This window comes from Ursus americanus, chromosome 14 (assembly GCF_024610735.1).
Source record: "Ursus americanus isolate L20-20 chromosome 14, mUrsAme1.1.p, whole genome shotgun sequence".
In the NCBI taxonomy this organism is placed as follows: domain Eukaryota; kingdom Metazoa; phylum Chordata; class Mammalia; order Carnivora; family Ursidae; genus Ursus; species Ursus americanus.
This window is the reverse complement of record NC_142140.1, coordinates 37,274,790-37,297,561: the sequence shown is the minus strand read 5'-3', so window position 1 is coordinate 37,297,561 and position 22,772 is coordinate 37,274,790. Positions and strand designations below refer to the sequence as shown.

General features: G+C 44.9%; 1 protein-coding gene and 1 pseudogene across 2 annotated transcripts; one reads left to right on the top strand and one right to left on the bottom strand.

The window, feature by feature from the left end:
* Nucleotides 1-1,572: 1,572 nt before the first annotated feature.
* IQCF6 (IQ motif containing F6) lies at nucleotides 1,573-2,197 on the bottom strand. Of its 2 annotated transcripts, none has more exons than XM_045807248.2 (2): nucleotides 2,153-2,197; nucleotides 1,573-1,941 (listed from the first exon to the last, which is right to left on the bottom strand). In XM_045807248.2, the coding sequence occupies exons 1-2, from the start codon at nucleotides 2,195-2,197 to the stop codon at nucleotides 1,573-1,575; spliced, it is 414 nt and encodes a 137-aa protein (XP_045663204.2). The 2 variants fall into 2 exon arrangements, with proteins under 2 accessions (XP_045663204.2, XP_087722770.1); XM_087866644.1 differs by having other exon boundaries at nucleotides 1,573-1,937; nucleotides 2,092-2,167.
* A 17,193-nt stretch (nucleotides 2,198-19,390) lies between these two features.
* Nucleotides 19,391-19,607, top strand: LOC123798836 (large ribosomal subunit protein eL39-like; annotated as a pseudogene).
* Nucleotides 19,608-22,772: the final 3,165 nt, after the last annotated feature.

Below are 22,772 nucleotides of genomic sequence, written 5' to 3'. Positions count from 1 at the left end.
TCAGCGGTTTCCAAATCGGTTTCCAAATCGTGGCTGCACATTGAATTCCAGTGCCCAGGCCTCTCCCCACACCACTTAAAGCAGAATCTCTGGGTGGGCCCGGGCGTTAGTATGTTTTGTGTCCACTGTAGGTTGACAGTCAGAGACTGAAAGCCTTGCCAGCCTGGGTTTTCACTACCTCTCACCGCAGGGGTGGCGCCTGCAGGCATCTTCATGCAGAATTCCACCCTGTTCAGCATGCACACCTAACTAGTCTCCTACCACTCATTCCAGCAAGGCGAGCAGGTGAGAGCCGGGTCCAAAGCTCCTGAAGGGGCTCCTTTGGAAGAGCAAAGTACCTGGTGCATCATCGTCACCTGCAGCTACTGAAGGCCTTGGGTGTCAGACTGATCCCTGAACCCCCACACCTGCCACAGCTCTTCTGGGGACACCCTCCCCTGAGCCCCAGACACACGCATAAGCGAGCGCACCCCTGAAGGGAGGGAAAGTCTTACCCAGCTGCAAGGCCCTCAGTCTTCTGTACCCTCCCCTCCTGGCCCTCCCACCCCTCAGGCAAGGCCACCCATTGCAGCCCCCTAGGGAGGGTCATGAGCCTCAGGTTCTGGGAGGCAGGTTCAGAAACAAACATCTAAGGGACCTCGAGCATCAAAGCAGAGGCTGTGAGACTGGTACCCAGAGGGCCGAGTGTTAGCAGAAGACTCAGCCCGCGGAGGCCCATCGGCACCCCCCAGAGGCCGGCCTTGCAGAGGCCGAGGCAGTCTGTGGGAGGGTTGCGACCAAGGCAGGGGTCTTGGGGGGAATGCCAGAACAGCTGCTTCTGAAGATGCGGTAAGATTTAGAGGTCCATCCCCAAACCAGTGACTTCCAGTGGCACAGGGACGGCCCTTCCCCCACCCACTCCTAGACACCCTCCCTTGATTCCTCCGCTCCACCTCCCTGGGCTTTCTCTCCCCTCCCCCTCGGTGCCTGGTTCTCCCCGGGAGTGGCCAGCAGAGGGGAGGGAAGCCTTGTCTCAGCCCCTGGGGCCGAAGCTGCAGGCACAGCTGCTGCTGCTCAGCTCCTGCCCCGGCCTTCCCCAGGGCCGGCTCTGGCGGACCATGCCCCAGCAAGGCACAGCGCCTGGCCCGCTGCTGCTCAGCTGGGTGCCCTGTCCTCCTGGCCCCCTGCCGAGCGCTGCACTGGCCCTGAGGGCCCTGCCCAGCACAGGGCTTTGGAATCCTGGCCTTCCCAGCTGGCTCTGGCTGCGGCCTAACTCTCTGGTGTCCTACCCCGAATGGAGAAGCCTGGGGAGGAGCGGCAGAAAAATTAAGACCAGGGCATAGCCCTGCTTGTGGAGCTGGGATCAGGCTGAGGTGTCAGAGCCTATGCTGGGCCCTGGGGTCTCATTTGGGTGCAAGACGGCTCACGTTTGCCATGGGTGCAAGGGCCTAGGGTGGTGTGTCCCAGGATGGGCTCTAGACCATTGCTGAGGGGCTGATCCCTCTTGTATGGGTCTAATTTCCAAAGGGCAAGACTGGTCAGTAAGTGTCTTTATTGGAAGAGAGATCCAGTCTCCTTGGCTCTGCTAGCGCCCTAGGTCAAGAGGATTTCGATGTCAAGCTCCAGCCGGCTGGCTTTGACCTCATAGCGGCCCCGGATCAGGCCCCGGGTTTGGCTGGTATGCCAGCGCCAGTGAGACTGGATGATGCAGGCTGCCTGGCGAGCCTGGAGAAACCGTTTGCGGGCCTGCCACATTCGAACCTGGGCCTGCACCTTCACCACTGCCCACTCCTGGCAAGTGTAGAGTCTCAGGGCCAGGCGCCGTCTCTGCTCCAGCATCTTGGCCTGCATCGACCTCCACCAGCACTGGATGACCCAGGCCCTGAGTGCCGCGTGCAGTAGAGTCCGGCGGACCACGTTGCCACGCCACCATGACTGAATCTTTATGGCTGCCTTCTCTGACTGATCAGGGGAGGGAAGAACACGGAGATGCTCAGTCGGGTACCCGCCCATGGCTGTCACCGTCTGTGGCGCTGGGAAGAAAGGGGGCCCGGCACAAGCGGCCCTGCCCCCTCGTTTCCAGGCCCATCCATCTTATTTCCAGTCTCCCACTCCTCTGTAGTCGCTGCTCATCATCCACCAGGCAGACGCCTGCCGTGCGGGCCTTACTCACATGTTGCGTGTCCATGGCCCCGATCTTCACAGTCCACTCATCCATCAGTTAGGACACCTTAGTCTTTAGCCCCGCCCTCAACTGTTAGTCACCCCCCTCATTAGACTCCGCCCACCTGCACACAAGCCTCCCCCTCATCAACTCCTCTCCATACACATTTTTGCCACATCTCTGTCCCCTCTCCTCTTGCTCACGTCTCCTTGCGGGTTGACCAGTCCCCTCATTTGTTGGTTTCCGTCATTTTGGGGGCCTGCCGTTATCTCTTGCTTGCAGTATTTCTCAGAGCCCACTGGCGTCTTAAGTCCTGCTCTTTCTACACCTTCCAGTCACTTCTTTGTGCTCCTGCTGGTGGCAGCAAAGAGAGAGGCATGCAACTCTCCTTCAAGTAAGGGTACTGTAGAAACACCCATCCATAGCCAGTTGGGATTTCCAGAAGCTTAAGTGGCAGAGCCCGTGGGAGGGCCCCCAAGCACTGTGTTCACGGGCGAGTATGATTTCATGTAAAATTTGTGAAAGCAAGATTCTTTAGCTGCAATTGGAGAGGACCTTTGTCTCCGCCTCTCTGACGCCCTCTGTCGCCCTTCTATTGGGTGGTGGGGACCGGGCGGCAGCCTCCTCTGCGACATGACTAAGGAGAAGGAGAGTTAGGATGTGCGTACTTAGTTTGGGTTAAATGAGACAGATTTACGTGGTTCACAGTCACCCCTGGGAACAGACACGTCCTTGCTGGGCTCCTAGCAGCTACTGTGCCATGGGGTGAATTTGCGGGGGCAAAGGCTGTTACGGTCACATGAATGATATGAACGGGTCCTCCAGCGCCTGGCACCAGAAGTAGGTGGGCAGGGGAGGAAGAGGGAGGTTTGAAAAGTGTGGAGACAAGAGCTGGTGTGTAGTAGAAAGTTCTTCCTGTTATCCGATTCTGTTCTCAACTGATGCCTGATTAAAACTGAAGTTCTGTCTTGTTGGGAATATATTTGAGAGTGCAGTGAGACAATTATAAAACATACCATACTTTTTTCTTACTTCGATGTCAATTTTGTGGAAGAGAATTGATCAGAATGAAACCCTGTGATTTCAGGGCAGCAGCTAGGAGAGCTGCTGTGAACAGTGTGTCGGGCAGCATGAGAAATCACATTGTATGCATCCAGGGCATCCGTAATAAACATGTTTTTATCAAACATGCTATTGCAAAATCATCATATGAAGAAGTAATCACAGGTTATGCTGCAAAAAAAAATGTTGGGAAAACATGATAGAGGTGGGACAGTGACTTAATATACACATTGTGTTATGCTTTAGTATTTTCCAACTTTTGAAAATTTACAATTTGTTGTGATTTTTTATTTGTCCTACATATTCATTGTCTAATTTTAAGCCAGTAATTTTGCATTCTTTTTCTTAAAGCAGGCTTCCAAATTACATAAGCTTCAGGGCCCACAAAACCTGGCTCTGCCCTGCCTTGTGCAGCCAGGTCTCCTGGGAGCTCACGGAAAGCTGTGTTTCTAGGATTCAGAGTTAGGCCGGGAAGTGCGGACGCAGGGGAGGCCGAGATGCTGGGAGTCCTTTGGGATTTGGAAGGCCCTTCTGGCTCTGGCTTTAGCGTGTGTCCTAGCATTCGTTTTTCTGCATGAGGGTTTGCTGGGGGCCCACTCCTTGCTGGGCTATGCACTGTCTGTGCTCCTGTTTTTGTGTGTTTGGGGCCTCGCGTGATCACTTGTTCTCATGGCCATGGCACTGGTCGTTGGGGTGTCTTACAGGTTCTGACCCTATTGTCAACCACACAACCACTTTTATATCGTGTTAAAAGTCCCAGGCAGCAGACCCTATTGTTTCCTTTAAGGACTGTCAGTCTGGGCGAGCGGAGTGCTGGTATCCGTCTCTCAAAGACCTCCATCGCCACACTAGGCATCAGGCATCCATCCACTCCCAGCCCAACCCACCGGAGTGCGCAGAAGGGATCCCCAGGCTGGGGCCGGGGCCCTGAGGCTCAGTCCATTTGGGCCAGGTTGCCATGGTCAAGATGCCAGAGCCCACTATTCCTTGCGGATCTCTCCCCTACTCCAACTCTGGCCTGGTTGGGTTGTTGCCAGAATATTCTGGCTTTGTCTCCTTCTTAGAAGTCCCTGGAAAAACCTGCTCGTCCCTTTTATGTTCACGCTTTTGCAGGTATTCACAGAGTGGCAGCAGATGGGGCCGAGGGTAAGATCACAGAGCATGAGCCTTGGCCTCTGTTTCATCAGTTCTCCCCTCCCCAGCTTCCAGCTCTCTTCTGCTTGATTTCTTGCTCTGATTATAAATATGGTGGACCTGTTGCTAAAATTTCAAATAATGCAGAAACATATAAGGTGGAAAGTGAATTTCCCCTGAAATTTGCCCCCAGAGCTCTTCCTCCAAGAATTTATACCATGCACAGCCTAGCTTAAATCTTCTATTAAAAATACTCTTTTATTTTTAAGATTTCACTTATTTATTTGAGAGAGAGTGAGAGAGAAAGTAGGAGGTGGGGGAGGGGCAAAGGGAGAAGCAGACTCCCTGCTCAGCAGGGAGCCCGACGCCACTGGGGCTCGATCCCGGGACTCCTGGATCATGACCTGAGCTGAGGGCAGATGCCGAACCGACTGAGCCACCCAGGGACCCCCAAACATAATTTATATTTAATTCATACATTTTAAGCTAACACTTCCCTTGGCAATCCTTCTTTACATTATTACTGCCTCGGGGTTGGAGGGCATCCTGGACAATGAGTTATGCCTTTATAGACACAGTGCATCCATGTCCCTAAAGAAATCTAAAACTGTTTTGGGTGTTTTTATGTATCTTTTTAAGTCAGTTGAGGTCGAAATCACAGAAAGTAAAATTGACCATCTTAACCATTTTCAAGTATATAATTGAGTGGCTTTTAGTACCGCACGATGTTGTACAACCATCGTTTCTGCCTACTTCCAGTTTCTGTCCTCAACTTGTTTCAATTCTCATTTCATCCCCCCAGACAGAAACCATGCAGCCATTAGACGGTCACTTCCCATCACCCTCTGTCACCCCAGGCCCTGGTGACCACGAACCTGCTTTTAGTCTCTATCGATGTGCCCGTTCCAGATGTTTCATATAAATGGAATCGGAGACCACATGCCTTGCATGCCTCGCTTCTTCCACTTCTCGTGTGTTCCAGGTTCGTCCATGGGATAGCACGCTGTCAGTCTTCAGTTCCGTTCTCTGGCTAAATACTATTCCACTGCATGGACAGACCCCATGTTGTGTGTGCATCCATAAACTGGCAGGTATTTGAATGATTTTCACTCTCTGGTGATTGTGAATAGTACCGCTCTGAGCGTTTGTGTACAAGTATTGGTCTGAACACCTGTTTTCAGTTCTTTTAGTTACATACCCAGGAGTGGAATGGCTGGGCCATGTGGGGATCCCGTGTTTAACTTTTTGAGGACCCACCAAACTGTTTTCCACAGCAGCCAGACCATTTTATGTTCCCACCAGTCTCCACCTGCTTGCCACACAATTATAGCACCTCATTTGGGGTTATGATTTGCATTTCCCTAAGATAAATGATGTCGAACATCTGTTCATGTGCTTTTGGGGCATTGTATATTTTTCTTTGGAGAACTGTCTACTGAAGTCCATTGGCCACTTTTAATTGGCTCCTTTGTCTTTTTGTTGTTGAGTTGTTAAGTGTTCTTTATATATTCTGGACACTAGGTCCTTATCAGATATATGACTTGAAAATATTTTCTCCCGTTTTGCAGGTTGTCTTTTCACTTCCCTCATAATGTTCGATGCACAACAGTTCCTAATTTTGATGACATCCAGTTTATCTGTTTTTCTTCTGTTGCTTGTGCTTTGGTGTCATAGCTAAGAATCCACTGCCAAGTCCAAGGTCATGAGGTATAATTCCTGGGTTTCCTTCTAAGAGTTTTATAGTTTTATTTCTTACCTTTAGGACTTCAATTCCGAGTTGATATCTGTATATGCTGTGAGATAAGGCTCCGACTCCATGCTTTTGCAGGGGGTTACCCAGTTGTCCCAGCACCATTTGTTGAAGAGATTATTCTTTCCCCTGAACCTTGGTAGCCTTGTTGAAAATCAATTAAACACAGAGCTATAGGTTTATTTCTGGTTTCTCTATTCTTTTTTTTTTTTTAAGATTTTATTTATTTATTTGACAGAGATAGCCAGTGAGAGAGGGAACACAAGCAGGCGGAGTGGGAGAGGAAGAAGCAGGCTCACAGCGGAGGAGCCTGATGTGGGGCTCGATCCCATAACGCAGGGATCATGCCCTGAGCCGAAGGCAAACGCCCAACTGCTGTGCCATCCAGGCGCCCCTGGTTTCTCTAGTCTAATCCATTGATCTACGTGTCTGTCCTTACACCAGTACCTCAATATCTTGATTACTGTAGCTTTGCAGTAAGTTTTCAAATTAAGAAGTTTGTGTCCTCCAACTTTATCTTTTTCAAGATTGTTTTGGCTATTCTGAGACCTTGGCAATTCCATATGAACTTGAAGATTTGCTGTCCATTTCTGTAAAAAAAAAAAAAAAGGCAGTGGGAATGAAAGGGATAGTGTTGACGCTGTAAATCAGTTTGGGGAATATTAAGTCTTCTGACCCATGAACACAGAATGTCTTTCCATGTATTTAGGCCTCCTTTAATTTCTTTAAACAATGTTTTATAGTTTTAAGTGTACAAGTCCTGCACCTGCTTGGTTAAATTTATTCCTAAGTATTTTTATTCTTTTTGATGCTACTATAAATATAATTGTTTCTTTTTTTTTAAAGATTTTATTTATTTGACAGAGAGAGACACAGCGAGAGAGGGAACAGAAGCCGGGGGAGTGGGAGAGGAAGAAGCAGGCTTCCTGCTGAGCAGGGAGCCAGATGCGGGGCTCAATCCCAGGACCCTGGGATCATGACCTGAGCCGAAGGCAGATGCTTAACGACTGAGCCGCCCAGGCGCCCCTATACTTGTTTCCTCGTTTTCCTTAATTTCATTTCTGAATTTTCCATTGCTGGTGTGTAGAAATACATATGATTTTTGAGGGTTTATTTTGTATGTTGCAACTTTGCTGTATTGGTTTATTAGCTGTCATAATTTTTTGGTAGATTCTTTGGCATTCTATATGTAAGATTATGTTACCTGCAAGTAGAGATAGTTTTACCTCTACTTTTCCGGTTTGGATGCATTTTAGTTCTCTTTCTTGCTTAATTGCCTTGGTCAAAACTTCCAGTGCGACGTTGAATAGCAGTGATGAAAGCAGCCATCTTTGTCTATTCCTCATCTTAGAGAAAAAACTTCCAGTCTTTTCACCATTAAGTCTGATGTCAGTTGTGGGTCTTTCATAGCTGCCCTTTATTCAGGTTGAGAAACTTCCTTCTAGTCCTAGTTTATTGAATGGTTTTTGTTGTTGTTGTTGTTTGGTTTTGTTGTTGTTGTTGTTTTACCATGAAGGGCTATTAGCTTTTGTCAAGTTCTTTTTCTGTATCAACTAAGATGATCGTGTGATTTTCGCCCCTTTATTCTACTAACGTGGGTTCTCGTGTGTTGCACCTATCTCGCTTGCATTCCTGGGATAAATCCCGTTAGGTCACGGTGTGTATTCCTTTAAATATGCTCTTGGATTTGATTTCCTAGTATTTTGCTGAAGTTTTTGCATTGCACTCATAATTGTTATTGGTCTTTAAGGTTTTTTTTTCTTATGGTATCTTTTGTCTGGCATTGGTGTCATGGCAATACTGGCCTCAAAGGTTGAGTTAGGAAGCATTCCCTTCTCTCCTGTTTTTGGGAAGCATGTTAGAACGAATGCTATCAGTTCTGCTTTATTGTTTGATAAAATTCACCAATGAAGTCAACTAGTCCTGGATTTCTCTTTATTGGAAATTTTTAAATTACTGCTTCAATCTCTTTCCTTGTTATAGGCCTTTTCAGATTTTCTGTTTCTTCTTCAGTGAGTTTTGGTTCTTTGTGCATGTCTGGGAATTTGCCTATTTCACCTTGGTTATCTAATTTGCTGGCATACAGTTGTTTATTAGATTCTTTTATGATTTTTTTATTTTATAAGGTCCCCGCTTTCATTCCTGATTTTAGTAATTCGAGTCTTTTCTCTTTTCAGTTGTTCAGTCTAGCAAAATGTTTGTCAATTCTGTTGGTCTTTTTAGAGAATCAGCTTTTGGTTTTATTGATCAGTTGTTTTTCTTTTTTTAAAAGATTTATTTATTGATTTGAGAGAAAGAGAGAGAGCATGAGCGGGAGGGGCAGAGGGAGAGGGAGAGAGAATCCCAAGCCGACTCCATGCTGAACACGGAGCCCATCGCGGGGCTTGATCTCACGACACTGAGATCACAACCCAAGCCAAAAGTATGAGTCAGATGCTTAACTGGCTGAGCCACCCAGGCACCCCTGTTGTTTTTCTGTTTTCTATTTTGTTCATCTCAGCTCTAATCTTTATTTCTGTCCTTCTGCTTCCGTTGCATTTAGTTTGCTCTTATTTTTTCTAGTTTTTTGAAGTGGAAGTTTATTAATTTGAAATACTCTTTTTTTAAGTTTATTTATTTAAGTAATATCTACCTTGAACGTGGGGCTTGAACTCATGACCCTGAGGTCAAGAGTCACACACTCTTCCAACTGAGCCAGCCAGACACCCTGAGATATTTCTTCTTTTTTAATTGAGGCATTTATAGCTATAAATTTCCCTTGGAGCACCAGCCCTCATTTGGGGATGTTTGGGGTATTTTATTTAATCATATAAAGGTATTTTCTAACTTTTCTTGTGACTTCTTTTTGACCCATTAGTTGTTTAAAAGTGTGGTTTGCTTTTGGTTTTGTTTTTTTAAAGATTTTATTTATTTAGAGAGCGTGTGCACATGCATGAGCTGGGGGAGGGGCAGAAGGAGAGAGAAAAAGAACCTCAAGCAGACTCCGAGCTGAGCACTGCGCCTGTCGCAGGGCTCGATCTCGTGACACTGAGGTCATGACCTGAGCCAAAATCACGAGTCGGATGCTTAACTGACTGAGCCACCCAGGCGCCCCTAAAAGTGTGTTTTTGATTTCCACAAAGTGGTAAATTTTCCAGATTTCCTTCTATTATTAATGATTGATTTTTTTTAAAGATTTTATTTATTTATTTGACAGAGATAGAGACAGCCAGCGAGAGAGGGAACACAAGCAGGGGGAGTGGGAGAGGAAGAAGCAGGCTCATAGTGGAGGAGCCTGATGTGGGGCTCGATCCCAGAACGCCGGGATCACGCCCTGAGCCGAAGGCAGACGCTTAACCGCTGTGCCACCCAGGCGCCCCTGATGATTGATTTTTAATAACATTCTGCTATTCACTTATATTTCTATTATCCTTACACTGTGGTCAGAGAAGATACTCTGTATGATTTCAGTCTTTTTCAATTTATTGAGACTTTTTGGCCTAACATATGGTCTGTCCTGAAGAAGGTTTAACGTGCCCTCGAGGAGAATGGGTGTCCTGCTGGTGTTGGGTGGGGTGTTCTATAGATGTGCAGCAGGTCTGGTTGGTGTAGTGATGCCCGCATCTTCCATTTCCTTGTCCATCTTTTGTCTAATTGATCTATTGATTAGTCTCCAGCTATTATTGTTGCACTTTCTGTTTCTCCCATGATTTCTGTCAGGATTTGCTTCCTATATTTTGGGGCTCTTGTTACGTGCATCTGTGTTTGTAATTACTACCTATTCTTGATAGATTGACCCTTGTATCACTATGTAATGTCTTTTTTGCCTGGGGTGTCTTTTTCCATCCTTTCACTTTCAACTTGTTTGTGTTCTTGGATGCAAAGAGAGTGTCTTGTAGACACAATATAGTTGGGCCGTGTGTTTTTTGTTTTTTGTTTTTAATTTTAGAGAGGGAGCAAGGGGGAGGAACAGAAGGAGAGGGAGGAATCTTTTTTTTTTTTTTTTAAAGATTTTATTTATTTATTTGACAGAGAGAGACAGCCAGCGAGAGAGGGAACACAGCAGGGGGAGTGGGAGAGGAAGAAGCAGGCCCATAGCAGAGGAGCCCAATGTGGGACTCGATCCCGGCACGCCAGGATCAAGCCCTGAGCCAAAGGCAGACGCTTTAACGACTGCGCTACCCAGGCGCCCCGAGAGGGAGGAATCTTAAGCAGGCTCCATGCCCAGTGCAGAGCCTGATGGGACTTGATCTCACAACCCTGATCATGACTTGAGCCGAAATCAAGAGTTGGATGCTTAACTGACTAAGCCACCCAGGCGCTCTGTTTTGTATTGTTTTTAAATCTATTCTGCCACCCTCTGCCTTTTGATTGGAGAGTTTAATCTGTTTAATGTAATCATTGATAAGAAAGAACTTCCTTCTGCCATTTTGCTGTTTGTTTCGTATATGTCATATCCTTGGTGTGTTTTTTTTTCAATTCCTTCCTTACTGCCTTCTTTTGTGTTAGATTTTCTAGTTTACCATTTTGATTTCCTTCTTGTTTCCTTTACTATATATTTTTCAATTTTTTGTTAGTGTCAATCTGAGGACTACAATTAGCATCTTAAATTACAACAATAGTCAAATTAATACAATTTAGTTTCAATAGTAGATAAAAACTTTGGTCCTATATCGCTTTGCCCTATCTTATGTTCTTTTTGTCCTTACACTTTAATTTATTCTTGAGTATTTAATAGTTTGTTGTTGTTGTTATGGATGGAATGTTTTATCTAACCCAATTTCCATTTGGTTACTATTAATAAAGAGAAACACCACTGATTTCTATATATTTATTTTATATCAGGCCACATACCAAATATTCTCTTATTTTCATTGATTTTTTTCTTTTTAGATTCTCTTGGAATTTCTAGGTATATGATCATATCAGAAACAGAAAGAAATAATTCTTATTTCCTTTTCAAAATTTATACTGATTTTCCCAGTGGATTGCATTTGCTGGAACCAAAACACTGTGTATAATAGGAATGATAGAAGGGGGGCGCCTGGGTAGCGCAGTCGTTAGGCGTCTGCCTTCGGCTCAGGGCGTGATCCCGGCGTACCGGGATCGAGTCCCACATCGGGCTCCTCTGCTGGAAGCCTGCTTCTTCCTCTCCCACTCCCCCTGCTTGTGTTCCCTCTCTCGCTGGCTGTCTATCTCTGTGAAATAAATAAATAATCTTAAAAAAAAATAGGAATGATAGAAGGCATCCCTGTCAGTTTCCTGATTCTATTGGTAATAGTTTTCTTTCCCCCCACCATTTAGAATGCTTTTGCCTCAAACAAACAAAAAAAAAATGTTTTCATCAATTTTAAGTAGTTTTTTCCTATTCCAGTTTTACCCAGAATGTTATTAAGATCAGCTGCTGAACTTTATAAGCACCCTTTTTAGCATATATTGATTTGATCAAGAGGCTGTTCATTTTTCCTTTAAATTGTTTGCTAAGGACATATGCTAATTCTTCCTGATATCAAGCCATTCCTGGAATAAACTATTTAATCTTATTGTATTCTTCCTTTGACATATTGCTGGATTCTATCTGGTAATGTTTTATTTTACATTTTTACATCTATAATGATTAGTGAGATTGGGCTATTATATTGGTCATTGCTCAGCAAACTACTGTTCCTCCCACCCACCGCCCATGGCCAGGCCAAGTCTGGCCCAATGCCCATTTCAGTACAACCCATGACCTAAGAATGATTTTCACATTTTTAAATGGTTGAGGAAAAAAAAACCACAACAACAGAAGAAGAATAACATTCTGTGACACTTGAAAATTATATCAAATTCAAATTTCAGCATCCATAATAAAGATTTATTGGAACACTGTCGCATTTATCTATTTCTATGTCTGTGGCTGTCTTTGTGCTGCAACACAGAGTTGAGTAGTTGCAACAGACACCGTATGGCCCGCAAACCTTAAATATAGACTATTTGGCTCTTAACAGGAAAAGTTTGCCAACCCCTGGTCTATCCAGCTTTCTTTATGGGGCCTATCTTTATCAGGTTTGGTGTTAATGTTAAGTTGGCTTCATGAAATGAATTGGAGAGTTTTCCCTCTTTTTTTCTATTATGTGGAATCATTTAAATAGATTTGGAATTGTCTCCTCTGTAAATGTTAACTAAGACTCAGCCATGAAACCATCTGGTTCCCAGGCAATATTTAATACATAATAAATATACTCTTCTGTGGTAATTGATCTATTCAAGTTTTCAAGTTTTCTTGGGTTGATTTTGATAATTTATATTATGCTAGAAAATCATCCATTTCTTCAGTAGTTTCACATTTGATTAGCCATAAAATTGCACAGAATATTGTCTCCAAATAATTTCAATTTTCCCCACGTCTGTAGTTATGTCCCCAACTCTCATTTCGTATCTTGTATATTTTTACCCTCTCTCTTTTAAAAAAAAAATCAGGCTCAAAGAAGTTTATCTATTTTATTAGTCATTTTCAAATAAGAGCTTTTAAGCTCATTTATCTCTCCTGTGATTTTTTTGAGGGGGGAGGGTTTCTGTTTCAGTAATTTGAACTTTTAAAAAAATATTATTATCTCCTTTGTCTTCATTTCTTTTGGATTCTTCTGTTGTTTTTGTTTTCATTTGAGGGTTGAGTCCTGGGTTTCCACATTTTTGGCCCCTCTTCCTTGATAATTGGAGGCATTTAAGGCTGTGACCATCCCTCCAAGCCCAGGCTTTGTTAGGAAGTAATCTCTTTTCAGAAAAATAGAAGCAGTCTTCTTTTTCTTTTTGCTCTTTAATACTTTGCCATTTTATTTTGGTTTTGCCTTCCATCGAAGGTTTTCCTGAATTTCCAATGAGATGAGGCTTTAAAAAATTTTTAACTTACTTGTTTCTGACATAACTAGACATGGTCACTGATTATACTTGTAAATTATACTTTTCTTGCTGGCCACGTGTGTGCCAGTCCTTTGTGAATATTCTGTGGATGTATGAAATAAATGATTACTGTTTGAAAAATCTAAAGTTCTGCATGTGTCTCATGAATTTTATTATTTATTCAGTTCCCCGATGTCCTTAGCTTTGGCTACTGATCAGCCTCTTACAATCATGATCAGATTCTTCCTGCCTTTCATACGTCTAACAGTTTGTTAGTTCATTCTTTTGTTCAGAACACTGCCAACGGATACAATTCGAGGCCGGTGGAGGCGGGAGATTTGGAAGTGATACATAGACGAGGAAATGATATTTTCAGTTTTAAATGTTCAGTGGTAAGAGTGTTTGTGAGTGAACTTTTTGGCAACAAGATCATATAAGGGAAATGTCTCAAAACATCCGTTTTCTAGAAGCGTTTTCCCTGGCATTTTGTTTTGGCTGATGAGGAGCTCCCTCCAGAGGCTAGAAAAATTGCAGCAGCCAGGTGTCGTTGGGCGGCTTGTGCGTTAGTCACCTGTCTGTGTAGGATTGTTCTGCAGGAGTCTTTCCGACAAACTCGCCTCCTTGGTGAGAGCATTGTCACAGCTAGACAGTGTGATCCATAAACCGCTTTGTCCGTGCACAGCAATCACGAGTGGCGTCTGTCCCAGTTCGTGGAAAGCACATTTATCTGTTGGTTTGTTTTCCGCCCTGGAATGTGACCTTTATGCAGGTAGGGACTTTCTCCCTGTGTTACTCTTCGCTTTAACAAATACCTATAATAGTACTTGGCACACAGTAGGGCTTCCATATTGTTGCACGGACGAATGAGTGGATCTGTGAACAAAAGTTCTTTGCTTAGTGATGCTAGGGATCCATGACTAGGCCCTGTGGCCCAGGGAAGACAGTTGTCCGTGACCCACGGCTGAGTGGCCTGTGCTTAGTGGGATTTATTTACCTGGTTTGGACCAAATGTAGTCACTCAACACTTTTTTACTGGGCATCCACTCTGTGCCATGGAGTGCTGCAGAGGCCGGGGATCCAGCAGTGAAAAAAGGCAGGCAAGATTCCGATACCTCTGGGACAGTTATGTAGAGAGGGTTTGGGTAGTAATGTTTGTGATGGGGCAAAGTCAGGCAGGGGAGACAGAGCATGCCGGATGGAAAGGAGGTCTCACTTTTATATGGGTGGCCAGAGAGCGGGTGAAGGAGGCGGGGAGGAAGCCCTGCGGGCGTCTCAGGGGTGAAGAGGTGTTAAGACACTGATGCAGGAACGTGCCCAGCACAATTGAGGGACACCAATGAGGCTGCTGTGGCAGAAGCAGAGGAAGAGAGGGGGAGAGGGAGGAGGACAAAGTCAGAACAACACATTTAGGAGACGTGCCACAGAGATGTGAAATGTCTAGAGAGGATGGTTGAGATTTTTCCAGCAACGGGGGTGAGGGAACCTGGTGAGTCAAGGGCAGAAGCCAGGCTGGGCTTTACCTACAGACGTCTCTACTTCCAAAGGTGGCTTCCAGGCTGCCTTGTCAGAGATCCTTTCCTGGGAAAGAGTCTGATCACGACTATGAGGTGACAAGTCCTAAGGTGGTGATGGTGTGGCCCACATGTCAGGAGATGGGAGGCATGCTAGGGTGGCAGAAGGGACATAAGGAAGACTGCAGAACCAGATTCTTGCTGAACGAAGGTGAATTAAGAAGAGAGGACCTTAGGGGCATCTGGGGGGCTCAGTCGGTTAAGCATCTGACTCTTGATTTCAGCTCAGGTCATGATCTCACGGTCATGAGATCGAGCCCCATGTCGGGCTCCCCGCTGGCCATGGAGTCTGCTTAAGATTCTCCCTGTGTCCCTCCCTCCCTAAAAAAAGAGAAGACCTTAGATCCCAAGGGTGGAGGGACCGTTACCCTCTCTCAACTCTTGTCTGCAGGGCACCCGGACTGCCACCACCACCCTCACTGACCAGCAAGAACCTTGAAATGGAAACTCTCAAAACCCGCCAGCATCTGCTGATTCCAGAAAGGAACAGCCTCCGTTTGAGACAACAGAATAAGATGGACTTTCTGGACACTGGTATGACTCCCTGCAGCTTCATCCTGGTTCTGTTGGACTCTTTCATACCTTTCCACAGACTGCCGATCGTGCGGAGCTTTCTGGTGGGAGTGGGGACAGGCAATGGCTTTGCTCTGGACGCTCTGCTGGCGGGGTGAGGTTGGGCGTGTGCTGTTGCCAGCACCTCTGCTGCATCTGGGTGAATGACGCGCTCAGCTGGCTCGGCTCCAGTGCTCTCAGGGGCCTGACCACCTGCCTGGGAGGCCCATTATGGCCACTCATCCAGTGTTGCCTTAGGATAAATAAGGCTCAGGCCCCCGTCTGCACAGTTCCTGAGGGCATCCGATGGAGTGGCCTGGGCCCCTGAGACATCTCCGTGGACACATGAAAACCCGGGGATGGAGCTGTAGAGGGAAGATCTTGCCCATGGCCGGCGTGCACATACCCACAGAGGTTACCAAGGCAAAGGCTTGACCCACAGCGAATCTGAGTCTTGGCCGGATGCCTTGGGATTGTCCTGCAACAGGAGAGGATAGGGGGCTTGCAAGGAGCTTCTGTCTTCCCTGGGAGGCTGTCCTGAGACAGTTGCCCTCCCTCCCTTGGGTTCCGCTGAGGAGCAGGGCTCTCTGCCCCCCTCCCCCAAACAGAGCTGCAGAATAGAAAACCACTTGGCCACAGCCTAGATCGGGATCCTCGGCAGGAACTCACGCTGCTGTCATCTGGCCCCCCCCCCTTTTTTTTAAAGATTTTATTTATTTATTTGACAGAGAGAGAGACAGCCAGCGAGAGAGGGAACACAAGCAGGGGGAGTGGGAGAGGAAGAAGCAGGCTCATAGCGGAGGAGCCTGATGTGGGGCTGGATCCCATAATGCCAGGATCATGCCCTGAGCCGAAGGCAGACGCTTAACAACTGCGCCACCCAGGCGCCCCTCATCTGGTCCTTTTAGTTCACGTCATCCCTGGTGTTGTGTGGGACAAGAACCACAGGGACCTGGCACTTTGGCTGATCTTGCTTTCACTGTCTACCTGAGTCATAAACTGTCTGAATCTAAGGTGACCCGCTGCATCCTTACCAGGAAGACCAGTTGGGCCTTGGCCTCAGTTTTCCCTTGTCCTGTGTCTTGCGTGTACTTGACGAAAGCCACGCACCAGGGGTGGGTTACCTGTCGTAGTTACTTGGAAACCTCTGGACTGGGAGAGCCGCAAGTTATAATGCTGACCTTGTGCCCGGGACTGGAATGATGTAAAAGACCAGGAGGCATCTAAGAGACTGGTTCTCCGTGCCAAGGGGCTCCTTGTGGGCAGGAGGTGGGGAGGAGTGAGCGCCCGCTTGCATGGGTAGCTGCTGGACCCCCGAGGACACGGCCGTTGCCATGCGTGCTGATTTCCTGACCTGCGTTTTCTGCAGAGCTTGGTGAACCTAGTGCTAGATGACAGTCCGTTGTGTCTTGAGTTCGATGGCTAACCCACCCTGCCGGAGGTGGGACAGATCTGAACTTTCAGACTGAGGACAGAAAGAGGTCCAAATATGTCAGCAGTCACCCTAAGCATAATGCATTCACTCAACAATTAAAAACGTGGGTTCAGAGGTGGCATTAAATACATTAAATGCGTCTACAAAATGTGTACAATAAGGACATCTGCAACAAAGTAACACAGAAGTTTGAAAACAAAGGATAGAGTAAAGATTTATCAGGCAGATTCTCAACTAAAGAAAGCTGTTGTAACATAGAATAGAATAAAGAGGACATAAAGTAGAATTTAAACATTAGAAGGAATAATAGTGTTTTGTGCTATTGGCTGGCCAATCCAACCCACTGCCTGTTTTTATAAGAAATGTTTTATTAGACCACAGTCACTCTCCTGTGTGTAGGGCTGCTTTGGAGCTACAAAGGCAGGGTTGAGTAGTGGCTACAGGGACTGCATGGCTGGCAGAGCCCAGCATATTACTGTCTGGCTCTTTACACAAAAACTTTGCAGCTCCTGTTTTAAACCAACGAAAAGGACATTATTCCAAGAAGCCATGATAACTGGGAGTTTGTATGTATTCAACAGCATAACTTCACATAGAAGTAAAAAACTGATAGACTTACAGAGACAAGTAGGAAATTCTATACTCTACCTATCCTGGGCACTCATGGAATCACGCAGACCAAAAAAATATATATATAGAGAGAGAGTATTTTAAATATCTAATGGATATATGTGGAGCCTTGTTTTCAAGCACATACAGAAAACATTCATGGGGCTCCTGACTGGCTCAGTTGGTGGAACACGTGACTCCTGATCTCGGGGTTGTGAGTTCAAGCCCCACATGGGGTGTAGAGATTATTTTAAAAATGTAAAATCTTTAAAAAAGAGAGAGAAAACATTGTTGTGCTCTGAAGTTTGAACTGTAAAAAGTAAAGACAGTTGGAAAGGGAGTAGCAGAGCTGAGGATCTCATGCATAGATGTACAAGGGTCATGAGTGGTCATGGCCAAGCCCAAGTTCTGCAGTCCCCAAGGTTACAAGGCAGGGAAAACAAAGAAAATAAAGATCATGAAGAAATGGTGGTAGCAAGAGAAGTTAGAACATAAAAAGTTACCAAACTGGAGTGTGATGAGCAGGGAGTGTTAGATGCAACTGATGAATTATTCCACTCTAAATTTGAAACTAATGATGGACTATATGTTGGTTAATTGAATTTAAATTTTAAAAAAAGTTACCAAACTGGAGTGTAGCCCAGACTGAATGTCATCAATGTCCCGAGAGCCCCAGAGCTGCCTTGAATTCCATTCACATCTTCAAGATGCTCCATGTTATGACCATTTCTTTCCCTGCATCTCCAGAACATCCTCTTCCTTGTCCTCCGTCACGTGAGCTAGCCCAAGGGAAGCCGTGAGGGGAAACGAAGTAAAATCTCCTCCTGACCATGTGACCACAGCCAGGACCCAGTGCCACATCTAGGTGGGTGGGTAAATAAAAGTCCAGGAGAAGCTGGTCTGCCAGGAAGGAAATCCTGGGGGAACGTGTCTGGCACTGGCTGGTGCAGCCAATCTTGAGGCGGCTGGCTGTCTGTGCAAGAAAATGAGATATTACACAAACCTGTGGGTGCCTGCACTTCCTGTACCGTCTCATGTGTAGTAAGGACCAAGAGTTTCATTAATTCTGCCACAAGGCCCACTTGGTTATCTCGTTTTGCTCACGTACAGTATCTAGAAAATAAAAAGGATCAGCGTGTTTGTGAAGCGCTGAGGAGAGCTGGAGAGATATGTGCTGGGTGGCATCTAGATTTAGCTGAGAGGGACATCTTCAGGTACCCGCAGGAGGACATCATCCAGTACCCGAGGACAAAGGATCAGGCCATGATCAGGCCATGGACACTGATGCAAACATCCTAAAAAAAAAAAAACAAAAATACTAACAAACTGAATTCAGCAGCATATTAAAAGAATTATGCACACGACCAAGTGGGATTTATTTCTGAAAGGTGAGGATAGTTCAACATACAGAACCCATCAGTGTAATACACCACATTAACAGAATGAAGGAAAAACCCACATGATCATTACAGTTGATGCAGAAAAAGCATTTGACAAAATTCAATACGTTTTCATGATAAAAACACTGGACAAACTAGGAGTTGAAAGAAATGAAGTCAACGTAATAAAAGCCACATATGAAAAACCCACAGGGAACGTCACACTCAATGGTGAAAGACGAAAAGCTTTTCCTCTAAGGTCAGGAACAAGATAAGGATGTCTGTTTTTACCACTTCTGTTTCAACATAGTGCTAGCCAGAGCAATTAAGCAAGAAAGAGAAATAAAAGGCATCCAAATTGTAAAGGAAAACATAAAATTATCTCTGTTCACAGATGATAGGATCTTATATTAGAAAACCTGAAAGATTCCACTAAATAACTGTTATAACTAATAAATGAATTCAGCAAAGTAACAGGATGCAAAGTCAATGATAAAAGTCTGTTTTATTCCTACACACTAACAATGAACACTCTGAGAAGGAAATTATAAAAAAATTCATTTGCAATAACATAAAAAAGAATAAAATAGGAACACACGTAACCTAGAAAACGAAAGACAAGTGTTCAATGAAAACTACAAAACACTGCTGAAAATAATTAAAGAAGACAAAAATAGATGGAAACACATGCCACATTCATGGATTCGGAAACTTAATATAGTAAAGTTGTCAGTACTACCCAAGGTAATCTACAGATTCAATGAGATCCCTATCAAAATTCCAAAAACTTTTTTTTTTGCAGAAAAAAATGGAAAAAATCCATTCTAAAATCCACATGGAATCTTCTCTCCTTTTCTCCACTGTTGTGGTGTGTGCCATTGACTCTTCCTCGCCATGTCTTCTCACAAGACTTTCAGGATCAAGCGATTCCTGGCCAAGAAACAAAAGCAGAATCATCCAGTTCCCTTGTGGATTTGGATGAAATTGGAATAAAGTCGGGTACAAGTCCAAGAGGAGGCATTGGAGAAGAACGAAGCTAGGTCTATAAGGGATCCCACATGAAATGACACATACATATTCATGCTGAGTGAAGGGCACGTGTAAACATCACTACTGCCTGAACAATAGATGTGCTTTATTGGGGAAATGATTTTTCTCTGTTACTATGCTTCTGCACTGGTAGGTTTGTTCAGTAATATGTGAGATTTTTGGTTTGAAAAATAAAAATATGATATAGAATTCATATGGGATCTCAAAGAACCCTGAATAGCCAAGACAGTCTTGAAAAAGAACAAAGCTGAAGGACTCACACATCCCTGATTCCTGATTTCAAAAATTACTACCAAAAAAAATTTGTTAAAATTTGTTATGTTACAGTAATCAAAGAACTGTGGTACTGGCATAAAGACAGACCAATGGAATAGAACAGAGAGCCCACATATATGGTCCTCACATATATGGTCAAGTGATTTTTGACAAGGGTGCCAAGACCACTCAATGAGGAAAGGACAGTGCTTTCAAAAAAAAATGGTTCTGGGAAATCTGGTTCTCTGTATGCAAAAGAAGGAATTTGGACCCTTATTTAACACCTTATAAAAAACTAAATCAAAGTGGACCAAATGCCTAAATGTAAGATGTAAAACTCTCTTAAACTCTCAGAAGAAAACATAGGGCAAAAGCCAGACATTGGACTTGGCAATGGTTTCTTGGATATGGCACCAAAGGCACAGGGAACAAAAGAAAAGATAGACAAATTGGACTACAATTTTGTGCATCAAAAGACACTATTGTCAGGGTAAAAATGCACCCCACAGAATGGGAGAAAATATTTGAAATCATGTACCTGTTAAGAGATTAATGTCTATAATATATAGAGAACTCCTAAAATTCAACAACAACAAGAAACAACCCAATTTAAAAATGAGCGAAGGACCTGAATAAGCATTTCTCCAAAGAAGACCTACAGATGGCCAGTAAGTCCATGTAAGATGCTCAACATCACTGATCACAAGGAAAGTGCAAATCAAAACTACAGTGGGACACACCTCACCCTCATTAGGATGGATACTATTAAAAAAAAAAGGCGGGGGGGTGCCTGAGTGGCACAGCAGTTGAGTGTCTGCCTTCGGCTCAGGGCGTGATCCCGGCGTTCTGGGATCGAGCCCCACATCAGGCTCCTCCGCTGGGAGCCTGCTTCTTCCTCTCCCACTCCCCCTGCTTGTGTTCCCTCTCTCACTGGCTGTCTCTGTCTCTGTCGAATAAATAAATGAAATCTTTAAAAAAAAAAAAACATAACAAATGTTGGTGAGAATGTAGAGAAATTGGAACCCTCATGCATTGTTGGTGGGAATGTAGAATGGTGTAGCCACCGTAGAAAACAGTATGGTGGGCCCTCAGAAAATTAAAGATGGAACTACCATATGATCCAGCAATCCCACTCCGGGTATATACCCCAAAGAATTGAAAACAGGTCCCAGTGAGATGTTTGTACACCCATGTTTGTAGCAGCATTGTTCATGATAGCTAAAATGGGGAAGCAACCCTAGTGGCCATTGACGGATATATGGATAAACAGAATGTGGTATATACACGCAATGGAACATTATTCAGCCTTTAAGAAGATAGAAATTCTGGCACTTGCTACAGCATGGATGAGCCTTGAGAACATTATGCTGAGTGAAATAAGCCAGTCACAGAAAGAATACTGTATGATTCCATGTACATGAGGTATCGAAGGGAGTCAAATTCATAGAACATAGAAAATTTAACACAAAAATGAGTAAACTACTGGGGCGCCTGGGTGGCTCAGTCGTTAAGCATCTGCCTTCGGCTCAGGTCATGATCCCAGGGTCCTGGGATCAAGCCCCTCATCGGGCTCCCTGCTCGGCGGGGAGCCTGCTTCTCCCTCTCCCTCTGCTGTTCCCCTTGCTTGTGCTCTCTCGCTCTCTCTGTCAAATAAATAAATAAAATATTTTTTAAAAATGAATGAACTACTGATACCCAGAACAACATAGGTGAATCTCAAAAATGTTAGGCTAAATTGAAGAAGTCAGGCATGAAATCATAATTATAGGATGATTCCACTTATAAGAACTTAGAAAACAAGCAAAACTAAACTATAGGTAAAATAATTCAGAACAGAGTTTACATCTGGGTGGGGGTGTAAGTGGTATTGCTTGCAAACAGCAGGAAGAGACAGAAATTTGTTGTGCCTTGTTTTGGGTGGTGGTTACCAGAGAACACAGAATTGTGAGAACTCATCAAACCCCATTAAGAAGCACTTAATGAAACCACAAAAATGAGTTTGCTCTCTACGGACTGAGAAGGAATGTGTAAGTGAAACGAATTTAATTGTACAGTATGGTCCCTATCTAGGTACAAATTCTATGTATGTGTTACAAACGCGTTATTTTTAAAAGGAGAGGATTAGAGAAATACTACAAAAATTTAGAAATCATCTTTGACGAGGATAGTGGAATTGGGGTGACACAAACTCTCTCACTGTGGCTGAATCCCCTGTGTCTGGCCCATCTGCTAGGTACCCCGTTATTAGCCTTCTGGGAGAGCAGGACCCACAAAGGCCAAAAACCCCATGAAGCCTCAAGGACCAGCCAGGGCACTCATCTCAGGCTCAAGTGACCTCAAGTACTCTCCTGTCTTCCTCTTCCCCTGAGGGCCTCAAGGTCATAGTCAGGACTTCTACGCTCATACCTGCCAGCTCTCAACTCTCTCCAGCTCAGCTGAGCTTCTGAGAGATATCTTGATTCATGGTTGGGCATCCCTAATCACAGCTGAGCGTCGACCCCATGGCAGGACCTCTTCCCATGACTGGACACCCCACCCGTGACTGGACATCGTCATTATGGCTGGATGTTCCCACCCATGGCTGGACATCCCCACCATAGCTAGACATTCTCCCAATGTGTAGACATCTCCAGGATGTGTAGACATCCCCTGTCACGGCTGGGCATCTCCCGTGGCTGGAACTGCCCTTGCAGGTACCGATAAAGGGTGTCTGCAAATTTGGCATTTTTGTGAATTTGAGAAGGGACCACCCCTCCTCCTTTTTCCTTCCCTTTCCTCAGGCAAGTTCTGCTTTTTCTAGCTTCTGCCCCCAACCTCATATTACCTTGACTCCTTCTTAGTATGCGGCCAAGATTTTTATGTCTTTGCGTAAAACAGACAAGGCCCAGTGTTACTCTGTTAGGTATTGGCATTTGGCTTATCACTGCCGCCTTGCCTCTCAAAACGCTGGGCGCCCTCATCTAGGTTTTCA